This window comes from Enoplosus armatus, chromosome 2, assembly GCF_043641665.1.
Source record: "Enoplosus armatus isolate fEnoArm2 chromosome 2, fEnoArm2.hap1, whole genome shotgun sequence".
In the NCBI taxonomy this organism is placed as follows: Eukaryota; Metazoa; Chordata; class Actinopteri; order Centrarchiformes; family Enoplosidae; genus Enoplosus; species Enoplosus armatus.
Genome location: NC_092181.1, coordinates 6,807,362 through 6,833,240, shown reverse-complemented (window position 1 = coordinate 6,833,240; position 25,879 = coordinate 6,807,362). Strand labels below are relative to the sequence as shown.

The 25,879-nt window shown below is 42.5% G+C and overlaps 3 protein-coding genes across 4 annotated transcripts; 1 reads left to right on the top strand and 2 right to left on the bottom strand.

Annotated features, from left to right (window-relative positions):
• Positions 1-783: 783 nt before the first annotated feature.
• On the top strand, positions 784-2,274 carry anapc11 (APC11 anaphase promoting complex subunit 11 homolog (yeast)). The gene is made up of 3 exons (XM_070924297.1): positions 784-792; positions 900-1,047; positions 1,909-2,274. Exons 2-3 carry the CDS (start codon positions 939-941, stop codon positions 2,052-2,054), a joined length of 255 nt encoding a protein of 84 aa, XP_070780398.1. The 5' UTR covers positions 784-792; positions 900-938; the 3' UTR covers positions 2,055-2,274.
• A 754-nt stretch (positions 2,275-3,028) lies between these two features.
• Positions 3,029-4,974, bottom strand: ppp1r27b (protein phosphatase 1, regulatory subunit 27b). The gene is made up of 3 exons (XM_070924897.1): positions 4,730-4,974; positions 4,448-4,598; positions 3,029-3,692 (listed from the first exon to the last, which is right to left on the bottom strand). The coding sequence occupies exons 1-3, from the start codon at positions 4,956-4,958 to the stop codon at positions 3,569-3,571; spliced, it is 504 nt and encodes a 167-aa protein (XP_070780998.1). The 5' UTR covers positions 4,959-4,974; the 3' UTR covers positions 3,029-3,568.
• Positions 4,975-6,954: 1,980 nt separating this feature from the next.
• On the bottom strand, positions 6,955-19,358 carry p4hb (prolyl 4-hydroxylase, beta polypeptide). Of its 2 annotated transcripts, none has more exons than XM_070922275.1 (11): positions 19,070-19,358; positions 16,787-16,993; positions 15,374-15,507; positions 14,817-14,954; positions 12,647-12,751; positions 12,436-12,561; positions 12,144-12,344; positions 11,671-11,791; positions 10,734-10,915; positions 9,721-9,837; positions 6,955-8,560 (listed from the first exon to the last, which is right to left on the bottom strand). In XM_070922275.1, the coding sequence occupies exons 1-11, from the start codon at positions 19,206-19,208 to the stop codon at positions 8,486-8,488; spliced, it is 1,545 nt and encodes a 514-aa protein (XP_070778376.1). In that variant the 5' UTR covers positions 19,209-19,358; the 3' UTR covers positions 6,955-8,485. The 2 variants fall into 2 exon arrangements, with proteins under 2 accessions (XP_070778376.1, XP_070778384.1); XM_070922283.1 differs by having other exon boundaries at positions 9,727-9,837.
• Between the last annotated feature and the right edge of the window lie 6,521 nt (positions 19,359-25,879).

Genomic DNA, 25,879 nt, shown 5'->3' with positions numbered 1-25,879 from the left:
ATGACTTAGGCAAATTTTTGAACATGCCTTTGTGACTTAAGCAATTCTAAACCTTCAACTCTGATTTCTAATATTATGTTCAAGTGAGATTTTCATTAAATAAAAACACAACACAAACACACTTGTAACAGCCACAGATTCTGGAGCCTTTCCACTCTTTGCTAAATGCTAGCTTCATGGACTTAGCTATTTTGCTGACTAAAAAGACTGAATAACTATGCAATATTTATAGCCTAGCCTATATTACAGTAAACCTCATCACTTACCAATAGGGGACGAGCCCTGAATCATGGAAATAAATTCAGTGGCTCGGTAGATTTTCATTCTTCTTGAAGCAGCCGCCATCTTGAAAACCTTGTACAATTGCCTAAGTCACACTCTTGACATAGGCCATTAAACTACAGGGGTAGACTCGCATAATCTGTTCAACTGAGGATGCAGGCGATTTTACCAGAGGCGGCCAGCATCATGAGGAGATAATTTAGGCAAAAAAAAAAATCATTTTTGTCAAAAAAATGACTTAGGCCATTATTTTAGGAAGGTGACGATATACATTTAACACAACCCTCCCTCCACCTGCTTTCCCCTAACTTGACTGTTGGCGGCAGTGTCGCCACTCCGCACACGGCCGGCCGGAAATTCAATAGAAGAAGAAGAAAGAACAGCTTTTTTTTCCTCCCGGGTTGCTAAAATGTTAGCTGCATGTTGTTGACATGATTTCTAGTTTGTCGTAAATGAACATTACAACTTCACTCTTGTTGGACATCTGTAGGAGACGTTCAACGCTGCCCAGTAAGTAAGCTAATGTCTCTGAACAGCTAGCATAGTAACGTTACAGAAGTTATCAATGTCAACATTAGCTCACATGCTAACGTGTGCTGCCTTGGTTCCTGTGGGAGTGTGCTGCTGGGTGTCTCTGCTCCTGTCGGACACGGAGGATGAAGGTAAAGATCCGACAGTGGAACGGAGTGGCCTCTTGGTTGTGGGTGGCCAACGATGAAAACTGTGGGATCTGCAGGATGCCCTTCAATGGCTGCTGCCCAGACTGTGAGTAACCCAGCCAGCGTTATGGTATGGATGCTGTATGGATGTCCACAACTTCCTGCACCTGACTGCTTCAACACTCACCACACAGTAGGACGGATACATACACTCCTTACTTATTATTAACAACTTAACTTCCATACTGAAATTAAATGATGATTTATGTCACAGGGTCTTTATGAGTTGAACAGATCGGGCATGTCCTTTCGCCACAAGTGTGACTCCTCACACAAGCTGCTATCCCCTTTTGAAACAAATGTCAAGTTTCTAACAGCATTGCATGTGTTCAGTGACTTGATTTTAATTTTAAAATACACTGGTCGCTATCAAACAATACTGTCAAACATATGCAGGTTATACAGCAGTGACAATAAACCGGCAATTTCTGCAGAATCTGTATTTTACATGATGAAGAATAAGAAGGACTGTTATTTATTGAGCAGTTTTACTGTGCATGTGTTGTAGATAATGAAGTCTAGAGCCCGACTTAACACTTCAGTATTAGGTCTAGACTTCATACCTGTATTTCTGATTATCCAGTCTATAGGCGAGTAATGATTGTGGCTGTACAAACATTTTCTGTCCTGTTTTTATTCAAGTCCGTAGATATTTCAATCACTTGTAAGATTACAGTAATAATCTAAAATACAGTAAAGTACAGTAACACTGTAATGCTGGAAAACACTAAACCACAATTCACACTACAGTAACACACTCAACACAGCGAGCGTGTGTGAATTTACATTGAACTGTAATGATGCCGTCATGAAGGCTTAACATACAGTATCAATAGCCAGTTAGGAGTGCTGATGTTACAGTTAAGTAAGAGTTACTGAGTTGTAATGTTAAACTTTTCTTTTGCAGGTAAAGTGCCTGGGGACGACTGCCCGCTGGTCTGGGGTCAGTGCTCCCACTGTTTCCACATGCACTGCATCTTGAAATGGCTGAACTCGCAGCAGGTCCAGCAGCAGTGCCCCATGTGCCGACAGGAGTGGAAGTTCAAAGAATGAACCTCTGGAGGCCCGCGGAGACTCTGAGAGAGAGAGAGAGAGAGAGAGAGAGGCTCCCTCACGGAGGCCTGTTGGTGGATTTCATGTTTTATATCGACTGTAAATAAACACGTTTTTGTATTTGTCCGTCTGACGTCATGCAGAGTACCTTTGGAGCATATTGTATTCTGCTGACAGATTTAGTATGTGATTTAAATAAATAAAAACCCGACATCACATGCACCGCTTGCCTCTTGTTTTGCGTGGTACATGTGAGTGACATGTTGTTTCCTCAGTATGCTTGATCGCCCCAGGAGCCTCTGGGGCAGCGGGTTTGAAGCATATGACCTGAATTTCAGTGTGCTGCTGACCGATTCTGACTTTAATCCCTCTTGATGAGATTAACCAGATTGTTTTGTGTTTCCAGTAAGAGGCTCTTAATAAGTACTTTATATCAGAGTCACATTTTTCCTTTGAAATGGAATTGGAGATTTGAAATATTTGATCATTTTAGCTCATATATCTATTTAGACTAAGTTTCTGTATCTATAAAGCCGCAGTAGTTGATTTCTTTGGGCTACTTGAGGCAGTAAAGCAAGCTAAAAACACAACACTTGACATATTTTTGACATACTTATTGAAGTGAATGTTTCTATTTTCTTACCTGTCCAACAGACGCAGAGCAACTTTAGCATAGATTTGGAGTTGTGTTTCTGGCCACCTGACGAATGGAAGTCTAATATTCACTCTTCTCTTAGCTCTGTTTTGGTCTCCAACTGAGAAAACTAAAGCCTGGAACTTTTAGCTGCTAAATGCACAATGACGTTTGGTGTCGTTCGTTTCCCACTGGAAACAAGGTTGATGACCTTGTTGATGGTGTTTGTGTTTAGTTCTCACACTGTGCTGGGACACAAAGGAAATGGAAGACAAACTGAACGCTATCGTCTGATAAACTTTATTTTAAAAAGTATAAAAAGTCATATACAAACAACGACTAATGCATACAGTTAACTAAGTCTAACCGTGATCAGAAGGCAGAATAAAAAAAAAAAAAAAGCCCCGCAGGTTTCTAATTTCTAAGTGTTAACTGTTTGTAAGTTTGCTTTTGCTATTCTCAGCTTTCAGAGAGGAGCCGATGAGCTGAGCGGCGACAACAGTTTCAAGTTTCACAACATTCAGAAGCCCTCCTGATTCCAGCCGCATGCCGAACAAAATCAACAACTTCAAAGGAAACGATTCAGTTCGCGACAGTGTAAAAAGATGGGAAGCTCTTACAGGATACAGTAAATCTCCACTGCTGGAGATCAGAGGCCAGCCCCCACCAGCGACAAGTCACTCCATTCAGGGAGCAGCCACCGGGCTCCGTCAGCCCTCACTCCACTACACATCCACAGTCCAGACCTCCAGGGCTGAACCAGCTCCCCCAAAACTCAGGATGCTGGACCGACGTGGCCTTTGCTGTCCATCCCTGCAGAACAGTCGGGTGACCGGGCAGTGGGTTTCAGACGAGTTTGCGGCTTTAAAGCCAGGTGTTCTCAGTCATCCACGGCCAGCCCGAAGAGCTCCAGCAGCTCCTCGTTGTCCGGCTCAATGAGGTCAGCCGGCTTCTCCCCGCAGTCGTTCTCCAGCTCAGGGTCAGCACCCAGCGAGAGGAGGTAGCTGCAAGAAACACAATATAAAGATCAGATCTTGCTGGTTTGCCACATCTGCAAACTTGATGCGAGTTTCTGCCATATTTCAGTGTCAGGAAGGTCAAGGGGGTGCAAGAATGCGGCAGATCCCCCAGCTTGTCTTACCTCTGGCGTAGGAGAGCTACTTAGCCAATATGTGTGTGTGTGTGTTGGTATGTGCTTCCAAATGTGTAAACTTGTAACGTCAGCTGCTTCCTGGCTACTTTTTGAGGGAAATTAGGAGTGTCATCAGCAGCAGCAGTCTTACTCAATTCAATACACTCACAGGTTCTGCTTCTACAGCCTTACTTGGGTTGCGTTGATGGAATAGTCTATTTTGCTTAAGAAGGTCCCAAACTGAGTGAAATGACCCAGAAGTATCTAAGTGGCAGCCATGGTACGAGCTGGTCGAATTCTCTAGATGCTAAGGAAAGGTACACTGGACCATCCTCTGGAAAGGGAAGGAGATAAAGCGTTTTCCATCAAGGTCAAGGAAAAGTGTTTAGGCAAGCCATTTTTATGACTAATCTTGGTCTGATATGGCATGGTATAGCTTTTGGTTGCCAAATGTTAGAAAAATGGCCACTTTGCCAACTCTACGACTCTTGCTCAATTGTCACTTGTAACAGTGGCTACTGTTCAACAAAAGTTACATAGTCTGAATTTGACTATAATAGAGCTTTGTGTTGTCTTAGTTGTTTGTGTAGTGTTAAAAAAAAAAGAGAGACTAGACTAGATGCTAACCGTGCGATGTGTGGGAAGCCGTCGCTGCAGGCCATGTGCAGTGGGGTCCATCCCTCCTCGTCCCTCTGGTGGATATCTGCTCCGTAGTGGACCAGAAGCTTCACACACTCCAGGTTCCCAGACAGGACGGCCTCGTGGATAGCAGCCATGCCTACGTGGAGAGGGCGGTGAGAAGCAACCATTAGTTCAGCATAGAATAATGTTGTGGTTTAATTAGCAAGATGGGCAACCGTGTGAGCGTTTCCTGGTTCAGGGCGATGTGAACGTTTCATGGGCTCTCACCGGAGTGATAGATGGTGTCCAGGTTGACCCTGCTGGCTCGGATGAAACGTCCGATCCTCTCCAGCTCGCCATGTCGCACGTAGTCCTGGAAAACAATGTCATTGGGGAAGTGCACACTGCGGATTGGCTTCAGAGAAGCCGAGCTCTTGCAGCTGACTGGGACGCCGCAGTCCTGGGTGTAAGCCTTGATCTCCATGGTCTGGGACACGGGGCACTGATAGTACTTCATCCTGGTCAGAGTTGGATTTTCCTTAGCTCTTGCAGAAAAAAAAAGGTTGAATCCAGCAACACCCTTGCAAAGATTAAGCTTGACTTTCTTCCCGATGTGTGTCGACAGTGGAGCTGTTCCTCTGAAGGCCAGGCCTCCCCGTGGGTCTCTTTATACTCTCAGTCGGGCTATTTTAGGACGCGACACCTCACAGATCCAGTGGCAAGATTTGGAAGATGAGTAGCCCTCTGGTCAGATCCATCCCACCAGCCTGTCACAAGCCTCTGATCCAGCTCACGTCTCCAGACATGACAGCCAGTAACCTCTGCCTCTGTTGTCACTCCCCACATACACCCAGATGCTTCCCACTTAAAGATAGTGGTGACATCCCAATGGCTGAGAGGGAGGGACGGAGGGGGGGGGGGGGGGGGGGGGTCCGGAGGCTTCTAGTAAACACCAGGCAGGATAAAAATGGTTTACTGCTGCAGTGTGTCGGTGCCAGCTGCAGGGGCGAGGTGCCATGTGTAGGCTGTTGACCGTTAACTGCACTGACACAAGCAGTCAGGAAAGGCTGCTGTCTTCATGGTCATATTCTATCTTCATCACTGATGTGAGACACAGGAGGGGAACTAATGATCGTCTCCAAATGGCAGCATGGTTTGCATCATCCTCTTCAGGAAATCGGCAATGCAACAAGTTTTAAGAAGCACACACACACCAGAGTAACACTAAAGTGACAGGGCTGTTGCTCCAATTGAAGACACTGAGGTCATGTCCTTGTTGGGTGTTTTTTCAGGGGATTTTTTTTAAGGTTTATAGGCTGCTCTGAGTATTAGACAACCTTTAAGGAGGTATTCAGTATTTCTTCCCTACTCCTCGGCAGCGTGGAGCTTTGAAACAGCATTTACAGCCAAGTGAAAGAACAAAATATGAAACAAACAACATTTTAGAGACCTTTTTTCTTTTTTCCAGTCCCACTTTTTAAACGGAGAGGAGGGTTACGTTGGGGCGCGTTAGTGTTGTCACTGTGAGCATGTTGACAGCACGAACGTGTTGATGTTCAGCAGCTTAGTTGAGCGTGTTACCTTATCAGTGCTAAACACAAAGTACAGCTGAGAATGACGGGAAGATGATGCAGGTATTTGACCATAAACCAAAGCATTGGACAACGTTTTTTTGACCTGGTGAAAAGTTACGGCACCGCTAAAGTCAGTAGGATTTATCCTCTGGGCACCATAACATTTCATGGCAGTCCATCCAATATCTGTTGAGAGTTTCAGTCTGGAGAGCAGCAAGAATATATATGTGTATATATATATATACATATACACACATACATATATACATATACACACATACATATACATACATATATACATACATACATACATATACATACATATATACATACATATACATACATATATACACATATATACACACATATATATACATATACACACATACATATATACACATATATATATACATATATACACACATATATATATATATATATATACACACATATATATATATATACACACATATATATACACATATATATATACATATATATACATACATATATATACACACATACATATATATATATATACATATATACACATATATATACATACATATACATACACATATATATATATATATACATATATATATACACACATATACAAGTATATATATACACACACATATATATATATATATATATATATATATGTATATATACACATATACAAGTATATATACACACATATATATATATGGGGTTTTGAACAGTTTGTCCAACAAAACAAGCCATTGTTTTTGCCCGGTTCAGATGTTCAATAGTCTCCAACTAGTGTTACAGCATTACAGTATACGTAGATTCTTGGCCGCTTTTGTTTTAAAACTGTCCATTATAAATTATAAATAGCAACTAAATGGAATTTTCCCTTCCGAGGTTCATGTGTGGAATAATACAGTTGTCAAAAAAAAAAACTGAAGGCAAATGTATTTTTATATTTTTTTTGTTTATTGGCCACCGTTTCACGTTTTCCACATCAATTTGGATATGATGGAATGCTTTGTTAAGTTTCCCTCACCGCTGTACAGCTGTCAAACCCATCACCTTGCTCTACTCAAGCCCCCCCCCCTGCCAAACGACACACGGACTACTACAAACACACGGTGCATTGACTCTCCTGTTCATGGACGACCAGAAAATAACTAGTCATTCAATTTTTACACCATTCACACCATTCACACACACACACACTACACACACCTGTGGCAACAAGGGTGTTGGGTAGAGCCAAAGGGATGCAGGAGGTACAGTTTGGGTGAGGGGTGGGGCTGTGCAACTGTTCCCTCCCCGCTTCAGATATAATAGACACTTCTCTCAGACCAACCTGACCAGTAAACTGTACCAATCTCTGTCTGCTTTAGTAACCACGGTGAATCTCTGATTAGGCATGAATGCAGTGCGACCTATCAGAGCTGGCTCCACAAACCATCAGAGGTGTCTGAGAGTGTGTCCAAGGGCCAACTCTGCCCCAACAGGACCTAACTGGCTACAGCTGGGCACAATGGTACATCATTAAAAATGACAAATCCTAAATTAAAACAAAACAAAACAAAAAAAATAGTGAAAGCAATTAAATAAAATAGGATTTCTCCCAAAAAAGTTAACCTTTGTTCCTTTTAGAAAATAGTCAGTAGCCGTGCTGATGAGGAGACTGTACCGCAAAATGATTTGGGAATGAAGAAATGAACAAAGTAGACTTACAACCCCCCCCACCAAAAGAAAGAAAATAGTTGGTCTCAGCTACAGATGGGGGGGGGGGGGCTTTGTGCTACACTGGACAAGCTCTGTGGGGTTTATTTTAGTGAAGACAAAATAAACTTCTATAGGATGGCCCCTTGTCCCCTGAGTGATCAGTCATTACAAAACCACCGCACAAAACTCTGGTCCTCTGGATTTCCATCACAGGGAAAAGAACATTGGCAGCCCCCCCCCCCCCCCACATACCTACGAATACAGGTTACAACACTCATTTAGCTCATACCCACACTGAACAATTATTATTTTTTCTTTTTAAAGAAGAGGGGAGCAAATTCAACAGGAAAAAACAAACAAACGTGTTGAAAACTGGATCTCAATGCCATTTTTACATTTGGTTTAAAATATACAAGGCAAACAGCTGATGTGGAGCATTGTAGAGAAGGCATTGAGGTCTCCCATAGAGGTGGTGCACTGTTCCACAGAGTCCCCCCTGGTGGGACAAGACCAGTCTGGCCGCAAGTTGCGAGGTTGGAGATGTGGCAGGCAAAAAAGGCCTGGCCACGCCACTGATGGACTGAGTAACTGACGGGCTGGCTTGCAGGCTGGCAGGCCAGCTGACTGACTGACTGAGAGGCAGTTAAAGGGGAATTATTAATGTTCACAGGACAGGGAAGGTCCACAAGGAAGTGGAGGTGGTGATGGTGACTGGTTGGAAGGGTTGGGGCGGGACACGTCTCCTCTCTCTCTCCTCTGCCAGCGCTTACAATTCGTCATGTCCGTCGTCGTCCTCACCATCAGAGTCCTCGTCCTGTCCTTCTTCCAAATCATCCAAATCCTGGAGAGCAGAGGAGCACAGGGTTGTTGATTAAGACAGAATCTCTCCATCAGGCAAGCATGCAGGTCTAGTTTTAAGTGAATGCCCATGAACCAGACCAGAGATGTTGTATTAAAACAGCATTCTCAGAAACTCTACAGGAGAATGGGAGAGGTATAACTTTTTGCTTATGAAAATGTATCTGTCAACATGAGGTTGTGACAAACACCTACCTCAAATCACTGTCTGAACAAATCAAACCATTCGGCACTCAGCAGAATGTGTAATCAACACTGCGTCACAACCACAGCTCGGCATATAGATGATATCTTTGTTTTTGCACGGCCATTCCTCCATGTCTAGTCTGAGGACAGGTGGTGTGAGGAGATGTGGCAGATACATTAAAGGCCCTAATGTCGACTGCAGCGCTGCACGTGCTGCTTTCAACCAGAGGCTCAGGCCTCCAGGGAAAGCCCAGTGAGAAGCTGTGACAGCTGAAGACAGCATTAGTGGACAGCATTCAGCCGGGCTGCAATTAGACTTCTGAGAAGGGGGCGTGGTGGCAACAATGGAGTGGAAAGGAGCTAATGAAGAGGACCCCCCCCTAATGTGCACTGGGTGCAGCAGAGCTGTAGCACACAGGAAGCTATAGGGGAGCTTGTCAAAGCTCAACCTCTGCATCTTTAACCAAGATATGGTGGAAAGTTTCTGACAGATTGATCAATGTCTTTTTCACCAACGTAGCTGCTGGCTATCGCTTATTGTCCATTTAAACAGTTTGCACCTGGAGTAAGTTTAGGACAGGTTCCATTTCTGGCATACAAAAAAAAAAAACATGGACCTTATAATGCTTGCCACCCGCCACCTAACAAAGTGGGTCAGTTTTAAGAGTTGGTCCCCTTAACCTATTTTAGGTAGCTATTAGGACTGCAAAAAGGAATCTTCAAATGATAATATTAAGAATAATATAAAAGTAAAATGAGTAAAACAATCCCTAAGCACTAATTATTCATGAAATGATTCAATGTAGCAGCTGTTGTTCTTGTTTTAGCATACTTCTTTTATGTCAAATGTGTGTTTTTTTTGTTTTTTTTTTATATATATAAAATGGGACAGACCTCTATTTCTTCTCACGAGGGTACAACTGTACTGCTTCCTGTGAAGTGCGTGAATGATCTTACCTCTGCGTCCAGATCGTCCTCCTCCTCGTCTCCTGCAGGGGCACCGCCGTCCTTGCCACCACTCTCCAGGAACTTGGTGAAGCCTTCCAGTGTTCTCTCACCATTGTAATCAATCACCTGTTGATCAGACAGCATTTCGGGTAAACATACAGGACTGTGCCGCCCCATCCCCCCCCAAAAAGTCTACACAAGTGTGAATGCACATGTTTAATCACTGAGCTTTGACACCTGACTGTGCCATTTAAAAGCAGCCAATAAACGTTGGCGCTCAGCCTTAACTATGGTGCCAAAAAGTTGTCCAGAGGTCATCTATGAGCAGTGACACAGCAACAAGCCAGTGGGGTGTCTGCTAAAATAAGGTTGCAAAATGACAACCAAAAAGCTACCGATTTAATTTTGAGATATTTAAACCAGCCACAGCGACCTGCTACACAGCACCTCGTGGCTGCCACTGCAGCTCCATCCTTTCTTAGCCTTCTTCATCTAAGCAGGGTCATGGGCTAATCCTTAGACTTACTGTGGGGTGGCCGCAGTATATGCCACTCATTTACGATTGCTAAAATGACACGTGAAGGCGCCCTACGGGGAGAGGCAGGTGCAAGCTGAGCAGAGAGCCTCGATGTGAGTGAAGTCATCGAGCAGGAATCAAAAAGAACCAAACACCAACATAATGGTGCAGAAACTGACCAGGCCAGCAAGCTCAGGTTTCTGCACAGGGTTAACGCTGCTAAATCAAGAGGCACTAATGATACTTGCGCCTATGGCAATCATTTTGGATCCAAATAACCACTCGGATCACTATAACTGACAACTGCAAAGGCGTGTGACGAATAAAGAGGGTGAACCCGTTTATTACGGGCGGGACGGAGATGGAGGGATTATAGATCAGTCAACACAAACAGAGATGTTTACAGAAGATGCTGAAGATAAGAGAGACCAATATTTAATCTCTCTCTGCGCTGATGGATCAAATGTGACAGAAAACGCTGTCTAGAAAAGTTACGAGCACTCACCTTGCGCTCCTCTCCTGCAGGGAAGAACTTAAGAGTGGGGAAGCTGTGGACTTTGACTGCTTCGATCTCATTGGCTGTGGAGTCCATCTTAGCCACGATGGTGTCGGCGCTGTCCTTATACTTCTCTCCCAGCTTCTCCCAGATGGGAGTCAGCTGTTTGCAGTGTCCACACCAAGGTGCATCTGGAATACCACAAAAACATAAAAGTAGTTCAGTGTTTGATCATTACAGACAAAACAAAATAGACTTGGATTGGCTTTAGTTTAATTAGATATTGACCAGTGAACACATTTAAATAACAAGTAATATCATGTCATGTATTTTCTTTCAGTCCATCAAATTAAGCCCTGGCCGATAGGGTGTCTGGATGTTTGATTTTCAGACAGGTCTGTACATCCCAATGCAATGTATAGCTGAAAGCAGGCAAACACACACTGAACATGTCCCCTTCGACTGGCGGTCACCTGTCAGGTAGTACGGTCCTGCCCCGCTGTGCATGACTAACCGTAAGCTGCATTCAACAGCCAGCGATGGAAAATTCCTCCAAAAATAGTGCAAACTTGAATGTGGATTGCTATAAAAATAATCCGGCAGCTATATTTAACCAAATTTATTTAACGTCAGTGTCTGATAACAAATTCATTTGCAGAGAGTGGGCCAAGAGGGTGTGAGTGAGCCTCCAGCATCGACTCTTAGGTATCTGAAAATGGCTTAGCGCAGGCAAAATAAGGAAGGGCAAGATTTGAGTTTCAGACACTGAAGCTAGAGGCTTTGCCAAATCTACCACCTACTGTATGAGCAACTGAGCTGTGAGTGCAGGAAAATACCCCTTTAAAAAACAAACAGGTGAACCCCTCTACAACCTCCAAAAAGGTTATTCACGTGTTCTAATGCCGTTAGAACATGGAAACGTCTGCTGACAAGAAGAGGCCCTTACAGAATTCCACAAAGACGTTCTTAGAGGTATCGAAGGCGACCTCCTCGAAGTTCTTGCCGACCAAAACCCTGACGGGGTTTTTGTCCCAGTCTTTAGGGATGTCCTGACTCATGAGGTGGGGCTGTGAGAGAAGACAGTGAATATAGACAATGTGTCACCAATTCTATACACGTCAATTACTGTCATTTAACATAAAAAGAAATCTGCGTTAAAACACATGATGCTTAATTTTAGGTGTTAAAACTCATGGTCCTGTTTTGTCAGCAGCACATTCAAGAGTGTAGCTCAATAAACGAAGCATGGCATCAACACGACTTTAAGGATTTAATTACTTGTAGCTGTCCAAAAAATGTTTGCACTCAGCACTTCTGTGTAAAATTGCCCTCATTATATAATATATTAAATCAAAGCCAGAGTGTAAGAATATCTGTAACGTTAATGTGCTGCCATATCTAACCACTCCTCTCCCTCACCTTGAGTTTGCCCTCAGTGAACAGTGTGCAGAATTTGACGATGCTCTCTGCTGTGATGGCGTCGCTCTCGGGCTTGTACTTGGTCATTTCGTCCTCCAGAGTGATGAGGCGGATGGCAGGGCACTCCTCTTTCTTCAGGCCGAAGAACTCCAGGATGCGCTGGTTGTCGTCCACGTCGCTGTCGATGAAAATGAACAGGATCTGGACAGGGGAGACGGAGGAGGTCAACCTTTGGCTCACGCTTGACAGGTTAAAGACGAGTGCCTTTGACAGACTGGCAGAGTTCACCTACCCGACCCTTGAATCCCTCGGAGGCCTTCTTAAACTCGTCCATTTTGTCCTGAAAGTCTGAAGCAGCTTTGGGCAGAAACATGAGGATGTGGGACTTGATGTCTCCACCGAAGATTTTAGGGGCCGTCTGCAGATAACAGAAATATACAGGTTTGACATGTGGGGATCACACTTGGACTTTTCACGTCGATGTGCGTGGCCCCAGTCATTACCTGCTCAGTGAACTCGATGACCAGAGGCAGCTGGTTGGCCTTGACAAAAGCCAGGAGGTTTTCTTTGGTCACCTCTCCATCAAAGGTATTGCGCCCTTCATCAAACTGTAAAGGAAACATGGAAACATTTAGGTACAAATATTATCCACCCACCAAATCTGCCTGTGAACACCAAACATAGATTTACCAGACAAACCACTTTAAAATCCTCTGGTAACCCCCCAGCTGATGAAAGAGGACCTTTTATTGAGTGTTAAGAATAGCGGTGGTACATCTGTGCCAAGCAGCCCTTACTGGCACACAATGGGAAAAAAGACATTTGGCCGCTGGCATACTGCCAGCCCCGAGGGCACTGACCAAGGCTATGAAACTTAAGCCCCAAACCCGTTGCAATAAACAAGTGAAAGACCCCCAGCTGTTTATTAAGAGTGAGCCCCTGCTTCGGGAGGGTTTGCCTAGCTGTAGGCAACGAGCCCACGTCAGCGGTGTTTGTGTCGGGGTAAAGTTACCGACATGGATGAAAGGCCGGACAGTGGGAGGACTGAGCTGTGGTCCAAAATGAAAGAAGATCATTCGCAACTCAAAGGACTGAGTGCAGAAACGCACTGACATATTTAGAGTTTGTTGTCTCTTGCTGGAGCAGCATGAAACGATTGAATTACTGATCTACTGCAAACTATAAAATGTTATAAACAATGATGCCCATCACGAGGTACCAAAGCGAATGTGAATTAAATAAAAATACAAACACACACACACACATATAAGTATATAAGATCAATCTGTGTCAAACAGTTAGGTGGAATATGACTGTGGTCCATGCCTCATATGTCCACATACATTGGTCAGGATCTGGGTAGGAGTTCAGTGTTTTTGAAGATTGTAATGAGAATTCCTTTCATGTTCATACATTTCACAACACTGACATATTACCTTTTAAGTTGTTATGGCGAGAGCAATAGTTAAGAAAGTTATGGAGCAACATTCGCATTCATCTGGACTGGTGTTTCTGGCCACAGGGCTAAGTATAAGTCCAACATTTACTTTTATACGTTTTTGGTCTTTCCCATCTCCTGTGCTAGTCACTAACTGTGTCTGTTTTCTGGGCGTGTAGTGTACAGTGGGTTTTTTGAGCTTTTTCCACTGAGAACAGCTGCCTGCTGTGGCCGAAAAATGATGCTATAAGAGCGGTGAGAGTGACCCTAAACGTTGTGGCCGGACAGCTAAACAAGGAGCCGAAACTCACTATAAAGCTCTGCCAAGCCGAGCAGATTCAGGTTCAGGTTCAGGTTCATCACCCCTTTCACATTGTCTTCGCACTGTCGTCCGATTATTTTTGTTTCAATTCCATCAGTCGCCATTTGCTTTTAAGAAGCATGGTTATGAGTCTCAAACCTTTGAGCTTAAATTAACACCCTCACAATACACATGGTTGCTTAATTTTATATTGACTGACATACTGGACCTTGACCCAGTCTGACAAATCTACACATGACTGTTTTGCTGATAAGGAAGCTAAATGAGCTCTGATCTATACTGCCAGGGATGTTTGTAGTCAATGGATTTAAATTACATTTCAATGAGCTGCAACACATAGAAAGAAGGGACAGATGGCCTACTTGGGCTAGACATGGTTATGCATCCTCTGCTCATAGCCTATGGGGCTCCTTGAGAGACGCATCATCGCCGAATACAGCTCTTTACCATTCATCACCATTAGCTAAACATGCTGAGGTCATTCGCTGGCTGGGTCGAGCTACAGGCCCAAAGGCAGGCAGGCACGCATTTCAAGCGTTGAAGGACCTCAGATGAGCCAAGATTAGCAGCTTGAGAGTGGATACTGTGAGGTCGACAGCATCACGTTACCAAGGTGTAGATCAAAAACACTGGGGTATCTTCAGCGGCTCGTCTGTAAATTCGCTTGCATATGTAAGAGTGTGTTCCACAAGTGATGCAAGGCCACTATAACCTATTTACAATATATTTTGACTGCACCTGGGACAGTGAGTAAATACTTAAAAATATCATGAGTCAACCAATTTGGAGGACATCCTGTAACCACATGTTCGTCCATGTTTGACTATACATCGATAATATATTTGTGTGTCACTATGACATTTACACAAATTATTATGTAACAGTGAAGAAAAAAAAAAAGAACTTGAATCACCTTCTTAAAGAGGACAACGCTGTCCTGGGACACCTCGAACTTGGAGTGAACAGCATCGTCGGAGGTCACGGCGAAGGGAATTTCATCTACGGCTTCAGCTGCTTTTTCGAAGGCCACGGCAGCGGCGGAGTTAGCATCCTACAGACACAAGAAACGCTTAACATAAAGCACTGCGCAAGTAATCCTCAGTGGTCAAAACATACTTTTTAAAACATGTAAAATGCAATGTGGCTCTTTAGATTATTTGAAAGCAACCCAGTATAGTGACAGAGATGATGCCAGGCAAATGATATGAATAATGAAGACACTGAGTAGCCCAAAATGTATTAATTGTGCATTTGAGATGACAAAGCATCATAGCTTTATGTTGGCAATAAACAAAGCAATAAACTGAGCGACATGGTTATGTATTTTGAGATATCATACTGTATGCTTGTGAAACCAACTGTATTACATCAACCATCCAAGAATCGGACCAAAAAGAGTTCATACAATATCAACAGAAGGACAAAAATCTTAACTTGTTATGTTTGGACCTTAAGAGATCAGAATCATACCTTAAAGAATCCGATGACTGCCACCTCATTGTCAGCGATCAGAGACTCTGCCTCTGTGACTCCAGCCAGGGTAGCGACGGCCGGGCCAGTGCGCTTCTTCAGCCAGCCGACGATGTCATCTGCTTGCCTGCCAGCTGCGAGACAACAAAACACAATGAGTCAAGTACTTATGTATGTGCACATGTCGTCAAACACTGAACTTTGAATGATTTAAATGAAATATGGACAACGTGATGAGTTATCAGGCTTCATTAGGAAAGCAGGAAACATGTTGTTCAGTATTTGAACAGAGCCGAAGTGATGCCACCTTTGCTCAGACAGACAGAGATACACCTGACCTCAGGTTAAATACTACAGTGCCTCAAGGGTGCAGATGTTTAAGTGAATTTGCACTACTCTATGTGGAGGTACGGAGACTCCCTCATACAGTTTCTGGTGTTAAAGTTTTGAAAGTGAAAATACGACAGCAGAAATAGACACTTCTGCATTTGTGAAAACCTCTGGCTAACTGCTCATTTGTTTTCACTTCCAGATCCAAGCACCGTGTTGTATGATAATTCAACTATAATCATTATGCCAACTGCAAAAACCTGTTTACCTTTCTGTGGAGTTTGCGGCTAAAACTGGACTTAAAGTAGAACCTGGCTGTCAGGCTGAACCAGTGATGCAACACAGTAGCAATGTCACTGAGAGACACATGTTGATAAAGTGAGCATGCAGTCTTGGTGCAGTGCTGTGAGGTCTCAGGCAGTGCGTGGGAGACGGGAGACTCAAGTCAGAGGAGCAATTTCCACGTGAAAAAAAAAAACCTTCCGAGCTTACCCCCCCCCCCCCTCCCTTTCCAAACTGAGCCTGGCCCAGGCCAGCTAAGAGGCGACGTGAAGAACTGCACATATCTCAAGCCGGCTGGGAGAGTCAGCATGGGAGGAACGTGCACGGAGGGCCCAACCCACATTTTGTCTCAGCCATGTTGCTGAAAGCTGATTGGCTAGTTTACTGTTTCTATCATATTACCAGGATGAAGACAGTCACTAGGGCTTGCCTATGGTTCTGAGCACTGGTTCTTTATGCCATCTATGAAGCATTTCATAACATTATATTATGAAATAACATTTGCTCACTTTACTATGGGGGGGGGTTACACAATATTACATCACTTTGTGAAGAAATCTCCCACTAATGTGACGTGGGTAGAGAAAAGACAAATGCACGATGGGAAAAAAAACACATGCAAATACAGAAAGTTATATGATGTAATTAGGAAAATAAGAACATGAGTAAACAAAAACACCACGTCACGGACACCTGCCTGCAGTATATAAATGGAGTTAATTTACCACCACTGCCTCAAATTCTAACTAATCTATCTCATGCAAGCAAGTCTGTAACAATGAAAATCACAATAGTGCTCACCAGAGTACTCTTTGGGTGACTCCTTGTCGCCACCCTTGAAGAACTTGATGGTGGGGTATCCCCGGACGCCGTACTCTTGGGCCAGTTCGGTCTCCTCTGTGGCGTCCACCTTACCCAGACGGACCTTTGAGCCCTCTGCCTTCAGTATTCCAGCGGCCTTGGCGTACTCTGGAACCAGGGCCTTGCAGTGACCGCACCATGGGGCATCTACAGGAGTGACGGAAAGACATTTAGCAGGAAACACCCAGAGGTTTGCATTGTTGGTGATAAGTAAACCTGATCTAAAGGGGGTTGATCAGTTTTGGCACAAAAAAACCCCATTCAGGATGAATAAAGTTCTACATAGCCACGCGAAAAATAAGGGAGCTGCAATAAGACTGTCATTATTGATTACTCTTACCTTTTTTTTAATTAAATCCTCCAGCACACACATATAATTCCAAATGTCCATCGAAACAGCCTGAAGTGATTTCTTTACATTTCTTGACATGAAATAATATGCTTTGCATTTCTGTGGCTTTTTATTTTTAAAATCATCATCAAATTGAAAGAATTGATGATCACCCACTCAAAAACACTTACCTCTAAACACCGAGACACTGTCCCGTTTATACAAAGCAGAGCAGAACATATTGGTATGAAAACATTGAGTTGATTAATCAATTGGTCCATCGACAGAATTGATTACCATGTATTTTGCCAAATGATTTACCGTTTTGTCAGCTACTTCGATGTGAGGATTTGCTGATGTAATCCGTTGTATTTAATTGTAATTTAAACAGCATTAGGTTTTAGACTGACAAAACAAGCAAATTGGGGATGTCAGCTTCAATCTCTGGGAACTTTTTATAAACTAAACAATTTACAATATTATCAACAGATTAATTCATGAAAATAAAAACATTCAGCGCTATATTGATACGTTTCAGGACAACTTTAAGTGAAGTAAGTTTGCAACCTTTTTAAATAGAATAGTTTGAACTTGTGAGAGACCTCGTTTGAGGATTATGAATTAATATCCTAGTGGCCAGAGCAGGCTGCCATAAAAATGCGGAATCATTTCATTTCCACTGTGGTTTCACATGTTAAATTTGTAAGCCAGTATGTCCCCAGTTGCACATGTAAAAGTCTGGATACAAATTCCAAACAGATAATCACCTAATCAGAAATGACCGGCATTGCATCACCTTAAATTGTTGACAAAGAACAAAACTTCCTTGTCTCAGTCGGGTCACTATGAACACACAGATGAACTTTTGTAAAAGTACACGTCAACCTAGCTCCACATCCCAACCAAGATCCCGCCCAGCTGAAGGAAGAAAAAAATACGTGGACCAACAAAGCCTTCCTCCCTCCCATCCTGAGCTCATTGGAGAATCTCCCCCACGACCGTCTCTGACTGGTCCGCTGATTTGTCACGCAGTGTGTGAGCAGATCAACAATCTGACAAAAGTGTAGCGGGATGGGCCTGCAGGCTATGAAGAAGTGTCTCGTTAAAGCCTGTGATGCCATGACACGAAGACGAACTCTGTTATTAGGGCGAACAAATGACTTGAATAGAAAACCTGGATTGTAAATGAGTAAATGAGACGTCCGGGTTGCACGAAAACTGAAACCTACAGTATGAAATCACAGCAGGCTATCGAAACTTCACTTAATAACCCCGCACTTTACTGATTCACCTCCTACTACTTACGGTATTCTTAATTGTGTTATTACTGCATTACCCATGGTTGACTTTTCAAAATACGATATGGTGCTCTGCTATTAGCATTCTATAACATTGTGGAGCTAAGGTTATAACGTTAGCCAAGTTAAAGCAATAATATGGCTAAACGGAAGTTGTAATGTGATTAGTAGTTTTAATATTTAATTCTTTAGTAGTAAAGCAAGTTAGGGGGTTATTTTGTGGCGTCAAGTTTGGTGTCCTCCTCAGGATCCGTTTGTACTTCGAGGGTAAACGGTGCTAGCTAACGTGAGTCAAATTTAATGTGCAATAGTCTGGCAAAGAGAAAACGCAGCCTGATGAACACTGTCCCGTCCATTTTTACAGTGTGAACTGCGGTTAAATAGCTGGCGGGCAGCTAGCTGAAATAGACTCACGCATGGATGCAAAACTGAGCACGACAGTAAGTTAGCCACTCACAGCAGCAACTTGTCACAAGTGTCAAAGTTTAATGCTAACACTAACCCAGGCTTAATGTAGCCAGCTAGCCGAGCAACCGGCGAGTCTGCTGGAGGCAGCTAGCGTTAGCTGGAGATTTAATAGCTACTGTTACTTACAGAATTCAACCAGGATGTTGGGGTGAGCTTGGAGAGCCTCGTCGAAGTTACTTTTCTTCAGCACCAGGACATCATCTTCCTCAGCGATCTCAGCCCGGCTGGCCACAGCCAGTGTACAGAGGAGCAAAAACTTCAACATAGTTGCCGTCGAGTATTGTTTCTGACTGAGAGGCGGGAGCTGCAGACACGGTCGGCTACGGTTTCGCTGCGAAATTGGTCTTAGTTTTGGTCTTTTTCCTTGTTTAAGGTTGGGAGAGTAGCTGGTATTTTGTGTCTACCGCTACTAACGTGGCAGTGCACGCAGAAACCGGAGGGGTCATACGTAGTGCGCATGCGCATTTATCAGGCCGAAAGCAGTTCGTGTTGAAATGTGACTGGACCGCAGCGGTCTGCACCTGGAAGTGAATGACGAGCGGCTCTCCCTGCTCTCTGCTGGCAGGCCGACACATCAGCCCTGAGCGATACACCCAGGGATCATGGAAAACGGTGTAGGGATCATGTTTTTTAAGCCACCACACCTTTTAAGCCGTTTAAGTTATTTATATTCATATCCAAACACAGTTTCGACCATATTGTAGCCACGTCATGCTGTATTGTTTTGTTTATCCAAATTGTGTGAAAAAATATATGTTCTGTGATTGAAATACGTAAACTATGTTGTAACATGGCAATTCAAAATATTGTTTCCGTAACTGATGCAACTATGAGGGGGTTGGGGGTTGGGGGGGGGGGGGGGGGGGTCGTGATCCACAGTGATCCTTCAGGGTGTCACAGATAGTTCTGGTTTTGTTTGTCCACATTTTGAGATATCTGCAGCTGCCCCCAATACTCTTGAGAAGAATCAACAATGTCTCTTACCCGAAACATTGTCCCTGTTGTCCCGGATAATCCAGAACAGCCTGCCAACGGCTTTTTTGAGGACTGTCTGGTAGGAAGTAGCTTCAGAAATCTCAGAGGCAGATATCTTAAAGCCCAGGCAAATGAAATCAAAACTATACACGTGGTTATGTACCACTAGAGGTATGTGTTTTTTGTAATTTGGCTGAACTGACCCTTTAAGGCAAAGCTTGAGGTTCATTTTATTTGAGAGTCACAGTCAATATATATATATATATATGTAAATATGGGAGTTTTAAGAATAGTTAATTCTTTCTATTTTTCTCCGTGCTCCTGGTGGTGTGCTTCATCACATTTCACTGTGATGATATTTATTTACCGACTTGTTACTTTATTTAGTGAAGGGAGGTAGTGCAGCTAACCAGGGGAGCGAGTGTCACATCTTATGTATGAGTAGGCGAATGAGAAACCTGAGAAGCAGTTCAACAGGTGCAGTCAGTGCTCACATCTAGAAATATTGAAGGGCAGGTTCGACCGGTGCGGGATAGTAAAGGTAAATGTATACAGGCACATTGAATGCTCTCTCTATTTATTTATTGTGTTGGTGTAAAAAGTAGTCATGTTTAAACATACTGAGTCTAAAAATATTGGACTCACCAAATCAAATGTGCACCAAACTCCTTCAACTGCTCAAATTCTCAGAAAGAAACACAATGACATGACCTCCCAAAAAAACATGACTGCAACATCCATGGTTTGACCTCCGGCCAGGAGGCCCCCTCTCTCCCCACGGCTCCTGTCTCCCTCACGCTGACTGTCAGAATAAAGGCAAAAATAAATCCTCCCTTCAGCTTAAAGAGGACAGAGATTTTGAGAAAGTATTTAATCTATTTGTTAAGGGCCACACTCAAATGCAGTAATGCTGTAACATCAGGTGGTCAGTGAACAGCGCTGCCTGGCTGATGTAAGACAGAATAGCCTGAAGGCCTCTATTGTCACAGTAACTACACTATTCTTTTATGTGTCTAGTATCAAAGTTTGGCTTTTAAATGTCACACTGGCCTGTGACACAGAGGATTGCGTCATTATAGTAGTAGTTGTATAGTATTGGTAAATAGGTCAGCCTGCCAATGAGTCAGAAGAATGGTCTAAGACCCCCACCAACAAAGTGCTTCATTAGAAAATATCAGCAGTTCTGACAAAAAGTTTTGATTTATAACTCAGTATTTCTCAACAACAGAAATTATAGAATTGTAGCTTCAACTTTTCAGTGTTCACTTGTATTAGAAACATTGTACAAAGTTGAATGAATCAAAACCCTTAATTCTACATCTCTGACTTTGAAGCTGTGTGATATGTGATATGATATGGTTGCCATAGAACCATGTGGATAACTTATCAGTTAAGGTTGCTAATGCCATATTTACCTTCAGTCTTTCTACACAAGGTGTTCAGGAAAAGCCTGCAGTACTCCGTGGACTGGTGTTTACTTTGCTTTAACCAGCTTCTGTCAATATTTCACTATGGATAACAGATTTGGTGTATGCTCATGCAGTAATAGTGCTTGTTAAAACAAACACTGCTGTAGCACCTTAATGTCTCCGTATAAGCTTTACATTTTCTTTCCAGCAAGGACAAAAAGACAAACCCCCCCCCCCCCCCTTTGTTAAATGCAATTCATACGTGTCACAGCATCAGTGGCAAAGCAGTTTGACAAAGCAGAGAGCTCTGTGAGCCGATTGGCTGAAACAATTTGACAGTTTGTCACTGTCGCACTTGGTTCGGCCACATCCTCCAATCTGCCACATAAGAGAAACCAAAATGTCTTCATGCCAAACTAATTTCACAACACGTCATTTTATGTGTCGTTCATATTTTGGAATTAATACAAACTGTAAAGTTTTAACTATAATAGGAGACAAATTCACAAAATCTTAAGTCACTGGTAAAGGGAGAGGCTATCTGTAAGGGCAGGTTTGAAATGCAAATATTGCTGCTGTTCTGCAAATTTCATTTCCTTTTTATTGTTTGTTTAACGTGTATGTAATCAGGCAGGTCAACCCTGAACAGTCTGCTATATATAATGATGGGAGATGGTAGGAAATCAAAGAAGGTTCAAACAAACTGATATTTCAGTGTGCTTTTTTTATGAGTAGAATGTGGTTTTTGGCATGTGTCCTACTCACAAGGTGCATGGAGAAGGTAAAGCAGTCTTGAAGGACCAAAACTCCAGCTCAGAATAAAGTTGTTTTCAGTAAATGTTGCTGGAGGTTTGCTTATTCATGTCAGAGACCTCCAGATTAGAGATGTGGACTGAGTGGACCAAATATCCAGGTGGATCAAATGGATCCAGGTACAGGCAGTTATCCGAATTATGTCAACTTAGTCAGTAAATCTAACGCAAGAATGGCATGTAAAGAATGAGAAACTAGAGAAAACAAGTTAGAGATATAGTTTTTAAACTTTGAGACTACTGAGCTGCATCTCAACTATCAGGAAAATGTCGCTAATATTTTGTGCAGTCATTAGTCAGTAGTAACAGTATCAAAATATTACAAGTAAAAATCTAGGAGCAGCAGAAACAAGTCTGTGATCATTCGTTAACCTATTAAGATATTGATTATCGCCACTTTAAGTAAAAGAAGAGAAGTATCAACAGCAAAATGTATGGAACGTATGTACATAAGTAAAAGTAGGCCTACTCTATATGCAAAATTATGATTGGATTATCATTTTTGATGAATGAACATGTAACCCTGCATTTGAATGCTCTAGGTGGTTGAGGAAGAGCTAATTTTAACTACTTTATATGCTGCTGGGTAGTTTGATACACAGTATAACGAGTCTGCAGCCATGCTAGTGGCTCTGTGAGGCTGCACCTAGGCACTGCGGAGCTAAATGCTAACATCAGCACACTAACTTTTTCACAGCATCAATGCTAACATGTTGATTATTAGCAGGTATAATCTTTACCATCTGTGTGTTAGCGTGCTAACATGCGCTAATTTGCACTAAATGCAAAGCACAGCTGAGGCTGATGTCATTAGCTTGCAGGTGTCAACCAAATTGAATTTTTGACCTGATGATGACACAAGAGGAAAAGTTCAGGGATCACCAAATGTCTTACAATGCATCCTGAGGACGACATGAATGTGTGTACAGGATTTCAGGGTAATCCATCTAATCTATTTTACGCAAAACCACAAATGTCAATCTGCTGGTGGCAGTAGAGGAAAAGTCAGGGGATCACCAGAGTCAGTAGGATTCATCCTCTGGGCCCATGCATGTCTGTAAAATGTCATGGCAATCCATCCAGCGGTTGTTGAGATGTTTCAGTCTGGACCAGATGTGGTGGACTGACTGACCAACAGACCAGCTGACAGACAGGCAGACAGACATTGCCATAGCTAGAGCCATGCCACCAGCATGGCTGAAAATGCAGCATATTTAATAACATGATCATGTGTTTTGTTGGTGAAATATGAATCTGCAAACTAACTATTTACTACAGATGATTTGAAGCATACATTACATAAAATGGAAAGACTCGTGTAAAAAGTATGAGTACCTCAAAATTGTACTTAAGGGCCCCACTTGAGTAAACAAACGCAGCTACCAGTGTACAATCAGAAGTATCTGTTTAGTATTTAAAGATATTCTATGAATGAAGAACACCTCTCTGTGGATTTTCCTTCTCACGCGGGATGAACAGGAAATTCTGAGCTGCACTGAACCAGAAGGACGTAAAAGGCTGGCAAAGGGGAAATTTAATTGCTCATATGAATGACTGCACCAGGAAGTTCAGTAATAAGCAGCATGAATTCAGAGCAGGGGGAGAGAATGAAAGATGAGGATACGCTGATCGACGTTTGTTTTGACCATCTGGACGAATTCAGGTCATTAAAGCTTAATGGGATTTTAATAAGGATGTTGGCAGAGAGAGAGAGAGAGAGAGAGATGAACATTCACCTTTAAATACATTTATATAAAAAAAGAAAAACATCCAAGTGCAGTTGCCATGCCAACGCTGCCCCTGGAGTCCTTGAGGTTATTGGAGGCAGGACATTCAATTATAGAGAACTCTGCATATGACGTGAGTTTATAATAAACAATGCGGACGTCACTGCCAATCCGGGTTACGGCGTGTTCCATTCATAATGGACGGCATGAGAGAGATTTAAATGCATCTTTCAAAAGAACATTAAAATGGCATTGGGATGAACTGTTTTCAGTTCTGTAAAGCATGAGCTGTTTACAACATATTGGTTCACAAGAATACATCGTATTTGTGTATCAAGCTTGTATTTTCAACAAAACATTGGAATAACTATTAAGTTGTGTTGATATATGTGAATATACACTGTGTTGGAAAGTATCAGAAGTGTGTGTTTTCACAAAATAGACACACAGCTGTTGAAAATGATGTTTTTCAAGAGCGTGCTATAGGTGCATAAGAAGCACCTGCCCACCACCAGGGACATCCTGTTAGTCTCGGGGTCATGTCGTACATCACTCATGCATATCTGCGTGCCTCTTCTACTTTTTCCTCTATGTTTGCTCAATGGCCTTGCGTAAATAACAGTGACAGGACAGCATTAGCTTCCTCTACTGGTGCCACATCACCCTTCTGCTACTATTACCACTAAACTGTCATTGTTAAGAGAACTTTCCCCCATCAGCTTTTCACTTCTTTACCTCAACAATACAGCTAGGCATAAAGCAGAGTGTCTTTTGTTTTTAAATCAATGCAGCAAGATTGAATTGTGTGTGTGTATCTGAGAGAAAGAGAGAGACTATTGTATATGAAAAATTACCATCCAATGTACTATGTTTAGGTAGGACAACCAAACCCTGTATAAATCCTACTATAAAGCTGCATTAACAGATTATTCTGGCCACCAGAACAAGCTGAAAACACAACACAGACATATTATCACCTCATAAAGTTGCTCTGGTGAATGAATGTGTTGACACATAAGAATTGGTTTGGTGCCGTGTTTTTGGGCACCTGGTGAATGTAAGTCAAGTAAGTAAAAACAAACAACAAATTTCAGCAATTTACTAGGTTATAAATACAAAGTTAGACATTGTTGTTGATGATACTGAATAATCAAGGCTTAAAATTAGAATAAAAAAATAACTACCCTACGAATGAATTATCTTTAATACCACGTGGGTTTTCTGTTGCACATGTCACTGTGATGTCATTAAAATATGTTGCCTGGTCTTACTTTAGCATAGAAGTGATTCTATCTAACATCCTGGAGTGAACGTACATGTTCTGCCACAAGATGGATCAATGTGCCACCAACTAACAGGGGGAACAAGACTTATTTGCTGTATACTATTGGTGCAATGTTGCCCCCTAGTGGTGAATGTAAGGGAAAAAAACAACACTATTAAAACATACAGTACATTGACTGAAATGCTCCTCACATTTAGGGATAGAATCAACATCATGTATGTGTGTGTGTGTGTGAGTGTGTCTTAGTAAATGAACAAAGCTAAGGTACAACCCAGAGTCCCAGCCCAGCATCTGAATTCTGAAGAGTATCAACATCTGTGACTACATGGCATCATAAAAGACAAAATGTGATTAAAGCTTAGAAACCTTGGACGCTTTTACACAGTTACAGATGATCCGTCTGTCTGTGATATTCAGTGTTACATGTGTCATTGGGCCATGAAGTGTTGCAATGTACCGTTTTGGTTGAATCCTTTTCCCTATACCTGCCCTGTTTATGTGGACCTTTACTTGTTCAATTTCCCATGATTTTATTTTATTTTATTATAATTCATTTATTGAGGCTATTTGTCCCCTGTAGTCCCTGGACAGATGTTACAAAGTCAATCTGAAGATGAATAGAATGTAAGATTAAAATGACCTGAGTTATTGATATATGTGTAGTGCCATTCAACTTCCAAAAAACACTGAATCCAAAACAGCTTTTGGTCTACACAAATGTCTTTTTT

Bases quoted from the DNA above. Each gene is read 5' to 3' on its own strand.
- ppp1r27b (XM_070924897.1), bottom strand. From the start codon at position 4,958: ATGAAGTACTATCAGTGCCCCGTGTCCCAGACCATGGAGATCAAGGCT. The intron at 4,599-4,729 runs GTGAGAGCCCAT...CTCTCCACGTAG, and splicing joins GGACACCATCTATCACTCCG to GCATGGCTGCTATCCACGAG. The intron at 3,693-4,447 runs GTTAGCATCTAG...TGTTTCTTGCAG, and splicing joins GGCTTCCCACACATCGCACG to CTACCTCCTCTCGCTGGGTG.
- anapc11 (XM_070924297.1), top strand. From the start codon at position 939: ATGAAGGTAAAGATCCGACAGTGGAACGGAGTGGCCTCTTGGTTGTGG. The intron at 1,048-1,908 runs GTGAGTAACCCA...TTTCTTTTGCAG, and splicing joins CAATGGCTGCTGCCCAGACT to GTAAAGTGCCTGGGGACGAC.
- p4hb (XM_070922275.1), bottom strand. From the start codon at position 19,208: ATGTTGAAGTTTTTGCTCCTCTGTACACTGGCTGTGGCCAGCCGGGCT. The intron at 12,562-12,646 runs GTAATGACTGGG...TGTTATCTGCAG, and splicing joins TCATCGAGTTCACTGAGCAG to ACGGCCCCTAAAATCTTCGG. The intron at 10,916-11,670 runs GTAAGGGCCTCT...GTGGTATTCCAG, and splicing joins GAACGTCTTTGTGGAATTCT to ATGCACCTTGGTGTGGACAC.